Raw genomic sequence first — 14371 nt, 5'->3', positions numbered from 1 at the left:
CATTGCTGAGATGCCAGAGCATGTGGGAGCCTCTCTTTCCCTCTGGGACTGTGCAGCATTTCCCACACTGGGCGGGAAGGAATGGGGGTGCCCGTGGTGGACTGGGAGTTTCTGCACATTTCACCTCCCGGCAGAGGGCGCCGTAAGAAGAAGCCGTTCCATCACACTAAGCTTGAGTGGCTTTGTGCCTGTCACCTGCAGACACGAAGACCCCTGCTCATGCCACAGAAGACCCCTGTTTGAGCCGCTGCCTCCCTCCTACAAAGCAAGCCTGTCAGGAGGGGAACATCTGTTTGACTTGATGCTGAGCACAATTAGCCACTGACGGATCACTCCTGCCCCTTAGAAGGTGGCTGATTATTTAAATGTCTGGAATAACTCAGGCAGAAGTGATGCTCTCTTGTTATATGAGCCCCAGGGGAGTGTCAAGATATTGGGGGGGGAGGAAGCCAGGATCCCATCCAGCACCACCAGGCACCTTGCAGGAAGAGACAGACCAACACCGCAGAGACTTCTCTTGAAGGCTAACTGAGAACAAGCCAACCTAAGCAGGCAAGGCAAAATAATAATAATAATTAAAAAATGCTAAAAAGAGCCACTCCACAAGTGGCCAAGAGCAGTGGGTGGGGGTCAGGGAAGGCTCAGCAAACAAGTAGCAATGGCAGCAAGCAAGGAAACCTACAGGCAAGAGAAGAAGAGGGGAGGAGGAGAAGGGAGCACAGAACCAGGGGGGCACAGGAAGCTCCCTCACTCTGAGTCAGGGCACTGGCCCATCTAGCTCAGCGTTGCCCACACTGACTGGCAGTGGCTCTCCAGGGTTTCAGGCAGCAGATTGTGCCAGCTCTACATGGAGGAACTAAATTCCAGAGCAATGCTTCATGCAAGGGGAGCAAACATGGTGGCTGCCAGGTGTTCTTGGACTCCAGCTCCCATCAGCCCCAGGCAGCTTGGTCGATGGTCAAGGATGGTGGGAGTCATAGCAGGAACCACATGAACTGACCCTGGCTGCAAGGACTGCATTGGGATTGAGTGGGCCAGAGGTCAAGCTACAGTCTGATCACAGGCTCTGTGTTCAGATTTGGAATTTCAGTGGTTTGCAAACTTCAAAACCAGGAAAGATGAATTGAGGGGTCCTGCAAGATGTGCTTTACAAGAGAGTGGTTGAGTTGTCACTTTCTTTCCCTTTCCCTTTCCCTTCAGTTTACTCCTCATAGTTTTCTGCCTCCCTTCCCCACCCTCCCAACCCCTCTTTCACACACATGCAACATACACACACTCCTCTGGAATTTGGAAGTGTTTGGTTTTATCAAGACCACCACCACCATGGAATTGCCTCCATATACCCATCAATAACCTTGATCCAGAAACTCCCCAAATGTGTGAAGTAGGCATATTAGAATAGACAAAATTCTGCAAGATGGAAAAGAGCTCCCCGTCAGTGGAAAAGTTTTGGCATTTGTGCAAAGTTAGTTTCGAAAGGAAAGAAGGCTGGGATAAGGAAAGGGGAGATAAGATGGAGCAATGGCCATAAAGCAGGATATAGCAAACACCAGACAAATCATGGGAAGATTTCCAGCAGCTCTTCATGCTATTATCAGTGACTGATCAGGTGTAAAAATGAAAGCCAGGGCCAAGCACAGGCTAATTTGCTTGATAAGATTAAATACTGGAAGTAACTGAAATGCCTGCGAGATAATAATTTGGGGGTGGGGTGACTATAAAAGCAAATGCACGGCACGAAGCCCCAACAGTCGGGCACCTAGAACCACAGGATTCAACCAACCTGGCCTGCTAGCAGAAGCCAGTAGAGTGCCATGATGCTCCCCCTCTTTCTTCCCCTCGTGAGTCCCCTCAATCTGCTTTGCAGCGCAGGGCAGAACCCCCAGAACAGAGCACAGGGGGGATCATTCTCTCTGGCAAGCAGAAATACCAACAGAAGGATCAGAATTCCTCCCACAGAGTTTCAGAGTTGCAAAGGACCTTGGCAGTTATCTAATCCAGGGGTGGAGAAGCTCTTGGAACTGTGATCATGCCTCTTGCTTGCCCACAAGGAGGATGTGGGGCAGTGGAGGCTTAGAAACATCTGTCCTACATTACTATAATGCAGCCTGTTGTATAAGGTCACACCTGCTGCTCTGCCTCTCTGCCCCACTAGTCCCCAGGTGGTTGTCAGGGGTGTACCTAGGGGCTGGCTAGGTTGGCCCCCAACAAGGGCACAGGCCCAGGGGAGGTGCAAAAAACTGAGCCTCTCCACACCAATACATCTCCTTGCAGAGGTGTAGCCAGGATTTTTGTTGGGGGGAGGCAGATCTTTTGTTAGAGGGGGCATAACCTCAGTTTGCTATGTATTTTATCGATTTTTATTGATGGGAGGCAGCTGCCCCCCCCTTGGCTACATCCATGTCTCCTTGCCAAGGACACAAGGGAGCCTAGGCACTGACTGCCTAATCCACTGATGAGTGGCCTAATCCAACCTCCAGGTCAAATCAGGAAAAAAACAAGAGCCTCAAACACAAACTTACCCCCCAAATCAACAGGCTCAGTCCCTCCTCGCCTCTTGCACACAAAACTCTCCTGTTCATTCGCCCAGTTTGTTTGCACCAAGGTGACTGTGACAGAGTTAAATGCTGGGTAACTGGGGGGACCCTCTGCAATCAACGCTATCCCTGCTTAGGAACATAGGACACTGCCTTATATAGATTCAGACCATTGAAGCATCTCACTCAATGTTGCCTGATTGGAAGTGGCTCTCCAGGATTACAGGCAGGCATCTCACCCAACCCTACCTGGAGATGCCTGGGTTGAACTTGGGGCCTTCTGCTTGCAAGGCAGATGCTTTAGCCCTGAGCTATGGCCCTTCTATAGAAATCCAGCAGTCTGCAGCCGCAAATGGTGGCATCAGTGTGCCACCTTGCACTTGTGCCTTTTCTATGGTCAAAACCTCCCCATCTGGAAAAGCTATCCAGGTGCATGCCTTTCCCCCTGGGGAAGACAACATCTGAGAGCTTGTTTTCTTATTTGGGCCAAGGAAAACCAAAACTTCAGAATAATACTTGATCTATAGAAAGGGTTTGGCCTCCCTTACCCTCTTTAGGCTGTCCAGCTGTGCAGCTAATAGTTAAGGGAAATGAGCCAGATGCAACACGGATGGATCAATGCATCAGTCATGGGCCAGATGTTCCCAGATGTTCACTGCTTTCCCAACTGCTCTTCCAGAGGCTGGACATGTGCTACTGAGTGTCTGCCCATCTTCTTCAAGCCATCTGTCACAGAGATGACGAGTCTTAGGGAGCAATAATGTGGCAAACGGCTCTTGTGGCATGCAACGGGCATACAAGAAGAGGGTTGGGAAGCAGCAGTGGACTCTCAATGCCATGAATTGGGTCAGGCTGCAAGTTCGGCTGGTAGCTCAGCACCAGAGCACATGCTTTGCAATCCCATGGCGCCAGGCACAATCCTGAAATGCTGACTCGCTGCTGCCACTCGCTGCAGACGATGCTTAGAAAGAAGGACAAGGGGTTTAACTTGGAAGAAAACTGGTTCTTGAGCAAAAGCCAGCCACTGACAGAGAGTGACTTTGAAACCACTGTGCTAGAAAAGGACACAGTGAAAGCACATTACTTCCTCTGGGAATTACCGGTATAGCTTCCTCCTTACTGGGCTACATTTCCCAGCACCATCAACAAACTACTGTTCCTGAGATTCTTAGGTGAATGCTATGTGCCTTGTGGTGTGAACCCTTCCCTGTGCCCTTAAAAAAAAAACCCCGCTCTCTCTTAGGGCTCTTCCAAACTTCCTTTTGTGCTCTGTTTCTAGGTAGAAGTCAATGCTTTAAAGCGCCATGACCTAGCACTTTTTTTTTGTCCTGGTGCTATCTCCATGAAAACCCAATGTTACCACTGAGTTGGAGCAAATGGGAAATTGCCATTTGTTCTGACTCAGCGTTAAAGAGAAGGTTTTCATGGGGGAAAGTGCCAAAAGGACTTAGACATGGTGCTTTAAAGCCTATAAACTGTGGGGCAAAAGGTAAATGTGGATGAGTCCATAATGTTGCCAACCTCTTAGCACCTGCTCTGCTTTTCCCGCTTAACTCCTACTTAGATGGAAAGGCAAAGAGTGTGATCTTGCAGCTTATGCTCCGTTAATGCTTAACCTAGACTGCAAACGTCAATCGTCAATCGTAGCACTGAATTTAAATGAACTTCCAACCATAAAGACAGCTAAGCTCCAGTGAGCCCTGGACCCTTTCCCAGTCCCATTAAAGCCAGCAAGCTTCTTCTCTGCAGCCTGCACACCGGACCAAGTCTATTCTTACACATGCTCATTATCACAGCTCAATATATATGGGGATTTTTTTGTGCACTCTGGTGATAATTGCTCTGCCTCTAAAATGATTTGCACAACAAAAGGGGGTGTCTCCCATTATTTACTCGCATTCTCTGAAGATGCCTCCCACCGTAAGATTTGCTCTCTACTTGGTATATGCTGCTCCTTTTAAATTGGAGAAAGAGAAAAAAAATTCAGTTGGGTCTTCTCACACTTTGCATCTGATTCATTTAATACAAGACTGCCACCGGTTAGGCACATACTCTGCTAAAGGGCACAATTGTGCGTGTGATATTCACACGATTGAAAACCTGCAAATCTGCCAGCATAAAAGAGTAGCTGGAAGTGCTGGGTTTGGTACTTTGAGGATTTATTAGTTGTGATGGGAGTGGGGAATGCTCAAAGTCTCCCTTTCCCTCTCTTCCCCTCTTCCAAACACATGCACACAGATGTCATCTCCAAAGCAGTCCTTGGGGTCTAAACCATTTGCAGAGCATCCTACCCACCCACTGCTGGGCTGGTCTTGAGTAAACAAGCCTGGGGCTCTTACAGCCCCTATCATCACTCTTGAGCAAGCCCAGGAAGAAAAACAACCTTGGGACTTTTTGTTTTCCTGCCCTTTTGCCCTGATGGATAAAGCAGCCTGAATATGGAGAGCTGTTGACAGGGAGAGAAAAGGAGACAGGGAACCATCAGAGAGAGGGGTGGGGAGAGAGAGAGAGAGAGAGAGAGAGAGAGAGAGAGAGAGGTGTCTTGCTAATACCTCTCCTCCTCCCACCAGCTGCTTTTCAGGAAGCCCCACAGCCCACACTTGCTCAGTAGAGCACAGAGGTGCTGATCTCCCCACCCCTCTTCAACAGGGTCAGTGGTGCTTGTGTCTGAAACAAAAGCTGGGGAGGAGTGGCTGAATATAGCACTAAGCCTCGGGGGGGGGGGCTCAGCTCTTGGCTTTGCCGATGCGTCTGTGGTGCTGCTACTGCATTGTCACTCGCTCTTCAGCCACAGTGGTTCTGCAACAAATTGCTTCTGCTTTAAACAAGAGTGATGGGACACAGGGCAGCTCTTGTACCGACACTGGTCCTGGTTCTCCCACCACAACATCTTCCTGACTGTGGCCATGTTGCTGAAAACTCCTAGCTCCATTCACTTTTGGCAAATGAGCCATCTCTCTTGGCCTGTTTCCTCTATAATGCATAAGGGCCATCATTCAGTGGGAGACCACATGTTTAGCATGCATAAGGTCCCAAGTTCAAGGTCTGAAATGTAGGTTCAGCTGGGATATATCCCTGTTCGCAAAGCCTGGACAGCCACTGCCAGTCCCTGCAATCCAACAGTGGATAACCTGTGGTCAGATAGGTGTTACTGGACTCAAACTCAGCCAGCATGACCAATAGTCAGAGATTATGGGGTTGTAGTCTAGTAATACTTAATGGACCACTGGTTCCCTACCCCTGCTGCAGACCAAACTCAGCTAGAGGGACCAATGGTCTGACTCAGGAAGTTGCTAATCCTTCCTTTGCCTTGTTCAGAGAGCTGCTTTCAGTGTCTGTACGCACATGCATAGAACACTTTTGCCTGATTCCACTCTAGGCTATTGTCCATCATGCAAATAATTAACCACAGGAATTAGGTCATCATGACCACATCACACTTTTTCATGGCATTCTGCACCAGGTCAAAGTACCAACAGCACTTCATAACAGTGCATAGTGCCAGAGTTCCCTTAAGGATGGCAACTTTCCTACCCCACAGCCCTTAACCGGAAGCAAAAGCAAGAGCAGTGGGGAAAGGTACGTCTCACTTCCCCTTGATGTGATGAATGGAGAAGGCAGTTGCATGAATGACACAGGTCCTATTACTGTCACATCAACCCCATCAGCTGTTGAAATATTTGCATGGATTCTCAACTGTGGGGATCAGAAGGACTGAAACAGTGCACTCAGGGCTCACCCAGCCTTTCTTCTGTGCCACTTTCTAGGCACAGGGCCACACTTTAAAAAGCTCCATGTTCAAGTGTTTTTGTTTTGTTCTTTTGTCCCAGAAGTTTCCCTGGGCAAACCCACATTTTACCAAATGACAACCTGCAGGGAAACCTAATTGAAGTTTGATCCAATTCTGCAGAAAAACACAGGTTTTCCCTGGGAATGTGCCAGGACAACCCCCTCCCCAAAAACACACACACACACACACACACACACAACTGCTTGGTAATGGAACTTTAAAGCACAGACTGGTGCCTAGAAACATGGCACAAAAGGAAGTCTGGATGAGTCTCAAAAATTACAGTCAGCTGGATGGGCCCAAGGTCTTAGTCCTAAAGCCCACAAATCCTACCTCTCTTTCAACCTTCTTGGATGAGGGCAAACTTTGCTTACATATGCTGTTTTGGGGCATAGAGCAGTATTCTGGACAGAGACAAGCAAAATCCAAGGAGGAGACAGGCTGCCCCTTTGTCCTCTCGTGCCCTTCACTGGAAGCTGCACCAAACAGCCTCAATGGAACTTCCAAGTTGACCAGGCAATCCTGAAAGAAAACGGTGACCCAAGACTGCTCTCCAAAGCTAGAGGAGAGAAACCCAACAGCTCACAAAGCTCACATTGCCAGGCTTGACACAGCACCGCTCCCTCCATGGACAACCTGTAAGAATTATAGCCAAGGTGACCGAGACCCCTTCATGCTGCTGGCCCAACGTTATCAAGGAGCAAAATCTGGCTGTGTCCTGGTTCATCTCTGCTCCTGCCAAAATGGTGGGAACCCTCCTCTTATCTCCTGGGAGGTCAGGATGGGTCACAGCTAAGCAGGAATCTCTTAAGTGCACCAACCGGTCCCTTCACAGCAACATGACTCCCAAGGCCTCCTGGGGCCTCTTCCCAGGGCTGGGGCATGATGGTGCTGTCTGCGAGGCCAGGGAGAGACAGAGAAAACAGCAAGATGTTCAATGAAAACAGCAAGATGCAATGAAGGGTCATGGGTGAATTACTGGGAGGGGGAGGCTGCTATTTCCCCCAGCTCATCGTGGTCAGACAACTCGGAGAAGTCTCCATGCCCTGCTTGATGTGTCAATTGAAATGTTCGCTCTGGAAAGCAAGCGACTCACATCGCCTTTCCTGATGCTCCTTATCCTTTGTTTTATGCCCCGACTCACATAGGGGCTGAGCAAAGGATTTTCCCTCCCCATCCAAATGGGTCACTTACATTGATGTCTTTTCCTGCCCAGTTGCATTCTTCCCTCCATTCCACAGGCGCTGGCCAGTAAATCTGTGAGAACAAAGATAAGGCAAAGATCATTTGCCAAAATATTTTTGTATTTTAAGAAATGGGCTCCTAGCATAGTCATTCATCACACTTGAAGTTAGTCAAACGCTGCTAAAAATGCTGATAGTTTTTTTTGTTTTGTTTTTAACCAACCCTTAGTTGTAATGCTCCTGGCTTCCTTTACTCACTGTCCATCACCTGTCTCCTTGGTATTTGAGACTTGACACAGGCCTCCATCTTTTCTGTGTTTTGAGCATATTGTAAACATTTGCTTGGTTCAAACTACATTATATTAAGAGAGTTTTAAGTGGCATTTTAAATTCCTTTAAACTGCCACTGTTTTAGGGTATACATTTGTCACCAGAGTGTTTTGTTTTGATTTAAAAAAAATGTATGGTTTTAATTATCTTTTAAAAGTTGTCTTTGCCTAGAAAGGTGGTGTATGAGGATTTTGAATATATAAACAGCACAAATAAATAAATAAACAGGAGCCATAAGGCCCAATGCTAGCTTTGCACATTTTTCTACGTCCCATTCAGGGGCGGGGGGGGGGATTCTGGTGACAAAAGTATACCCTAAAACACCAGCAGTTTAAAGGAATTTAAAATGCCACTTAAAACTCTCTTAATATAATGTAGCTTGAAACAAGCAAGTGTTTACAATCTGCTCAAAACACAGAAAAGATGGAGGCCCATGTACTTCTTCTGGGAGAAAGTCCCAAAGATATTATACCGCTAATGAAAGGCCCTGACTCTAGTACCTACCAGTCTGCTGGCTCTTCACAGTGGGCAGGGCCTTAGAGGCCGATTTTAAGGCATGGGTAGGTTCATGTAAGTGATGAACTGCAAGGCTGATATCCCAGGTCTAAGCTGGGGGATACTTTGCATGCCAAGAGTCACTGCAACTGAACTCCTTGGATCTGTGTGTTCCACTGTTCTGGTCCTCATTTCTACGGAGTTTAGCTGGAAGTAGTGTTTGCTTCCAAAGCATGTCATGAATGTTGAACCAATGATCCTTGCAAATGGGAACAATGCCACACCCATATACCATATACTACCCTGTACAGTGGTACCTCGGGTTACAAACGCTTCGGGTTAGAAACCCCGCTAACCCGGAAGTAGTACCTTGGGTTGCGAACTTTGCCCCAGGATGAGAACGGAAATCGTGCGCCGGCAGCACAGTGGCAGCAGGAGGCCCTATTAGTGAAAGCGCACCTCAGGTTAAGAACGGTTTTGGGTTAAGGATGGACCTCCAGAACAAATTAAGTTCATAACCTGAGGTACCACTGTAGTAAAGGGAAAGACAGCCTGTAAGTATTTTGCCATGAAGCTTTGTACATGTTGAAAAAACCAAACCTGACCCACAAGACCCGTTAGTTCACTGTGTGCAAAGAAAACAGACAGCAGAGCAGACAGCCATTTTGTATCACTAAGGAATATCAGGAACTATCTTGTTCTGAGTCAGACCATTGAGTGATCTACACTAACTGGTAGTAGCAGCTCTCTAGGATGTTAAGACAGGTAACCAGTGTTGCCTGTGGATACTAGGGAATGAACCTGGGGCCTTCTGCATGCCAAGCATGTGCTCTGCCAGTGAATTATGCCCCCTCTTCCAGCCACACCGGCCAAAGAAGTGCAAATGCTCCAGGAGCAGAGGGTTGGCGGTGGCTGTATTGTGCTCCCAAAGCGTTTCCCCTGCTGGGCTAGGAATGCGGCTTTCGTCCACAGCCCAGCGGTAAGGGCGTCAGCAGCCTCAACCCACCCTCTTTCCAACTCCATTAACAGGGAAGTTTATTACAGAAGATTTCACGGAGGAGTCTGGAATGCGGGATCCGTTGTCATGACGAGCGAGCGGGGAAATGGCACTACTAAAGGCTGAGGAGCAGAGGAGGGAGTTGAAGAGAGAACATAATAACTCTATTGATTGCAGCCAATATTGGTGTCCTACTCAAAGCAGATCCATTGAAAATACTGGACATCATTATCTTCTGCCCATTAATACCAGTACAACCCAATGTCATCATTTATTTTAAATGGGTGGTATTCAGCTAAGTTTTACTTATTGAAATGAATGAATGTAACTTAGTAGGTGAATTAACGTCTGAGTAAAGCTTGGTGGAACACCACCCAAAGTTTCCATATTGTCCTTCAGTTCAGAATTTCTGGGGTGGCTTACAAGTCCAAGTCTGAGAGGGAAAAAGACACGTCCAGATACCCTTGCCCTAGTTTTGGTGGGAAGCCCCAGGCAAACAGAGCCAGGCTACCTTCTTGTCCTGCTTGCTGATGTTGTCTAGGCTCAGGGAGGCCAGGTAGTTTTTCCCACCCACGAAGAGCCGTCCCCTCTCTTCATCCAGCAGCAGCGAGTCGTAGCAGCAGGAGCGCTCCAGCTCATAAGTGCGCAGTCCGTGGCGCAGTCGCAAATCTGGAGAGGAAAAAGGAGGGAGATGAACCACGATCGCTTGCGTGTTACGCACAACTCCATCTGCATTCGCAAAGTTAGAGAGAATCAGCTGGAGTCAATTGAATACAACATAAGGCACCTAAGCGAAGTGCAAACAATTATCCCTTGATTTCTGCTTTTTAAATTGGTTTTTATTGTTACAACTGCATTCAGGAATTGAAAGGAGAGGCATAAATGCTGAAATAGACAAACAAAGCTGCACTCTGTTCAACGTGGCCATTTCCCTATTCCAGAGGATGTTTATGCAGCTTAAAACAGTTATGGCTTCCCCCAATGCCATATTGGGAGCTGTAGCTTGTTGAGAGTGCTGAGAGCTGCTAGGAGACCCTTGTTCCCCTCACAAAGCTACAATACCCAGAGTTCCCTGGGAAGAAGGATTGACTTAAGCCACTCTGGGAATCACAGCTCTTTGAGAGGGGAAAGGGGTCTCCTAACAATTACCAGCAACCATAACAAGGGATATGACAAGGGTTGTACTGGAGATTTAATAGAATTGGATTAATAGAGAAGTTGCAGGAGGAAAAAAGTTAACATAAGGACCCACAAAGGGGAGGAGGGAAGTCCATGGGAATTTATGGAATTCTCTTTTTGTTTTGGTTGTTTGACAATTGTTTGTAAACTCAAAAATCTGAAAATTAATTTTTTTTTTTAATTCTCAGCACCCTTAACAAACTGCAGTTCCCAGAGTTATTTGGGGACTGTTTAAAGTGGAATAATGCTGCTTTAAATACAATGTGTGGATATGGCCTGAGTTTATCTGAGAGATGGCATCCTTAAAAGTCCTCTTCCTGACACTCCCTTGTAATCTGAAGGCCTCTGACAGTCAAGGATACTGGGATATCCGTTCTGCTTATGTGATGACATAGTTATTATGACTGCGCAGCCCATAAAAGCCTGCTATATGTGTGCAGCCAGATAAGGGAGTCCTTCTCCTACTCCAAGAAACTTTCAGTCTGAACAAAGAGAAAGGTGTGAAGAGCTCAGAGGCCTAGAGGGAGGGCCTTGGCTTGGGCAAGATCACATAAAGGTCATCGGTAGAGTCAAGACTTGGAACACTGCTCTCCTGTCAGTTATGCTAGTGTCCCAATTACTCTTGTCTGTGTGGGAGATTTCCACACCCATTGCTTAGATGCCGGAGAGCTGTATAGGGTAAATCACAATTGAACTAGCTAGCCCCATCTTACTTCTGCATATTATGGAGGAAATGATAGCCATCATTTATCCTTTAAACTTTGTGGCCAAGCAACAACATGGAGCTACTATTAACAGAGAAATGATAATGGACCTTCACCTTTATCACACAGATAAAGGTGTGCAGCCAATCGGAAGCTGCGCCTTGGTTTTCAAACGGTTCCGGGAGTCAAACGGACGTCCGGAACAGATTAAGTTTGACAACCAAGGTACCACTGTACTAGGTGGTGGTGGTGGTGGTGGTGAACAGATCTGAAAATGCAGATCTGCAGCTCCAGTGCTCCAGTAGATGCTGCTAACATCTGGAAATGCAGATGGTATCCTGTAGACATTCCCAAGCCTCAAGTTTCTGACGAACCTACTCTGGCTACGTACCATTCAAGCAGTGAGCGGGGAGTAGGCTGGGTGGTGGTCGGGGAGCTTCTGCCGATTTCGTCTTCCCACCCTACCCCCACCCCGCACCCCGTCTGTGGCCTGTGTCCTCTTACACCCACCTTTCAAGCCTGCTCCCTGATCTGTTCCACCAGCTTTAACAGGTTAGCAGCCTCAACAACAGCGTGATGTTAATCTCCCAGCACAACAGGCATCTGCGCGGAGAAAGGGCCCTTTCTCTCTGCAGAGAGCCTAATCTGCTTTCGGCAGCAGGAACAAATAAGCCATTGTGGAGAAGGGGAAGAAAGTGGCTGGCAGGGGAGCAATCCACCCGCTAATGAGCTGCTGCCCATGTCGGGTGTGCAGGGTGCTCAGGGTCCAGAGGGAGGTCACGGCCTGATCTGCAACCCCCCCCAACCCCCCCACTCCATGTTCCTTGGCTCGAGTCTGCTTGAGATATACATATTCTTCTAGTCCAGCAGCACCAGACAAGCAACATGGCCTCCTCTCCATGCCATCTCCCTCCTCTGTGGCTTGGTATTGACCTCTGGCTGGGCCACAGATGGGCATGGAAAAACCTGAACTGGCCTGGCTTAGCACAACTGCTTCCCCTTACCTAGTTCTAGTCCTGCGTGTCCCTTCCTGGCCTATCTGCTTTAAACACAGAACCTCCAAGTGCCCCTATTTTCCAGGGACAGTCCCAGATTTACAGAAGCCATCCCCATTTCTGATTTGATTCCAGAATGCCCCACTTTTCCTTAGGATGTCCCTATTTCATCAGAGAAATGTTGGAGGAAATGTGACCCCCGAGCCAAGGAGATAAGTAACTATACAGCCTTTGGAAGACATCTGAAGGCAGCTCTGAATAGGGAAGTTATTAATGTTCAGTGTTTTATTTAGTTTCTATATAATTTGGAAGCTGCTCAGAGTGGCTGGGGTAACCCAGTCTGATGGGGTATAATAGAATAATAATAATAATAATAATAATAATAATAATAATAATAATAATAAACAGGATGCCCCTGTTTTCATCAAATAAATGTTGGAGGGTATGTAAACAACAACTATTCAGAGCACAGAACTGGAAAAACCTGAACACCTAAATATCTCACTACGGCAACACAACGTATGGCCTTATCTGAAAAAATGACAATAAGGGTGCATGCCCTGAATAGCACATCAGATGTGGACAAAGTTATCACATCAAAATATGGCACCCCTTTGCAAAATATTTGAATGAACACTGGCAGCCACCGACTTCACACGCAGGCTTACAGCAAAAAAGACACATTCTTTTGATTGTAGCTTGTTTTAACTGATTTTAATACAGTGGTACCTCGGGTTAAGAATTTAATTTGTTCTGGAGGTCTGTTCTTAACCTGAAACTGTTCTTAACCTGAGGTACCACTTTAGCCAATGTGGCCTCCTGCTGCTGTTCTCATCCTGAAGCAAAGTTCTTAACCCAAGGTACTATTTCTGGGTTAGCGGAGTCTGTAACCTGAAGCGTTTGTAACCCGAGGTACCACTGTATTGTATTTTTACATTGTTGTAGCCTCCCCTGGGGCTTATGATGAAGGATGGATCAAAAAATCTTACAACAATAACCATGGGTTGCATGTCCCTCCACTGAAATGAATGGGAGTGTCTCGGCCATCAAGGAGTTCCACGTGTGCAATGAAGCCGCAGAGCCCACACCAAAGTGTTGGGTTTGGTAAGAGAAGAAGCTAATGAGCACAGTCTTCACAGGAGCAAAAATCAGGCTACCATGGACTTTTCCTGTTGTTGGTCCTGCTTTGAAAGGAGGCTTCATTCTCATGTCCCTGCATTGCTCATTTAAAGTGAAAACGAAATTGTGGTGAGTTATTGACTGTGACCTTCAAAATCTACACATCTGCTTCTCTTTGCATAGAAACACAAGGGTCTGCACCTGGCTAGCCAGCAAGCCAGCCAGCCACACACCTGTGTGTTCTACCTGTATGTTTACATTTCACCTCTCCTCCTCATACTCTGCAGAGAAAGGGAATGAGCACACAGAGGAGGAAAGGGAGTGCAGGAGTGTGGCCGGAAGAGACAAGGAAACACTTTATCTAGCACCTTCTTGAAAATTGGTTTTTAATCACTTTAATCCCTGGTGAACTGATAAGCTGGCCAGCTTGCTTTCTCTGTCACTCACAGGAAATTCAGTAGAGGCTTTTTATGAAACAATAGGTTGAAAATAAAGATGTCAAAGAGGACGGAAGAAAAAGAACTTTGTCTTGTCTGCTTGGGAAGCAGAAATAGCCTTTTCCACTGTTTGGCATATTTTTAACTGCAGCACATAGTTATTTTCATATTGTTTTGATGCTAAAAATGCCAGTCTCCAGTTTTAGATATTTTAGGATGAGGGTGTGGAAATTTATCTGGCTGGTGGGCTGGATCCTCACCTTCCTATCTCACATGGGCCATTTGAACAATTGGCAGGGCCACCCCTCTGACATCAAAGGGGCTTGCTGTCAGCAACAATTGTCTATGTGGTGCTGACAGACAGCCTTTGCTTTGTTCATTTGCAGGTGTGATTTGGATTCAAACTGCACCTGAAAATAGACATTTCCCCTCTGCACTCCAACAAAGACGATCACAAAGCTGGTCTGCGGGTGGAAATTGTTCAGCTGCAGGAGCTGTTTGGATCAAAACCACCTGCAAAGCAGACAATTTCAAAGGCAGTCCCTGTCAGAATTCATCGGTGGGGGTCACTGCTGTCAGCCCCACTTGCCAAGGAACAATAAGA

At 47.1% G+C, this 14371-nt stretch overlaps 1 protein-coding gene across 2 annotated transcripts in view; it reads right to left on the bottom strand.

Annotated features, from left to right (window-relative positions):
* Positions 1 to 14371, bottom strand: part of SEMA3B (semaphorin 3B) — a 68168-nt gene that overhangs the window by 14486 nt on the left and 39311 nt on the right. For both annotated transcript variants that reach the window (XM_081900283.1, XM_081900282.1), the window contains 2 exons: positions 9845 to 10002; positions 7522 to 7584 (listed from right to left, as the gene is read on the bottom strand). In XM_081900283.1, the coding sequence (XP_081756409.1) occupies positions 7522 to 7584; positions 9845 to 10002 (221 nt within the window). The remainder of the gene's footprint in view (positions 1 to 7521; positions 7585 to 9844; positions 10003 to 14371) is intronic.

The sequence above is a fragment of the Podarcis melisellensis genome (assembly GCF_964234715.1).
Source record: "Podarcis melisellensis genome assembly, chromosome: 2".
NCBI classification, from domain to species: Eukaryota; Metazoa; Chordata; class Lepidosauria; order Squamata; family Lacertidae; genus Podarcis; species Podarcis melisellensis.
Note: the sequence above shows the minus strand (reverse complement) of the source record. Positions and strands in the feature narration are given on the sequence as shown.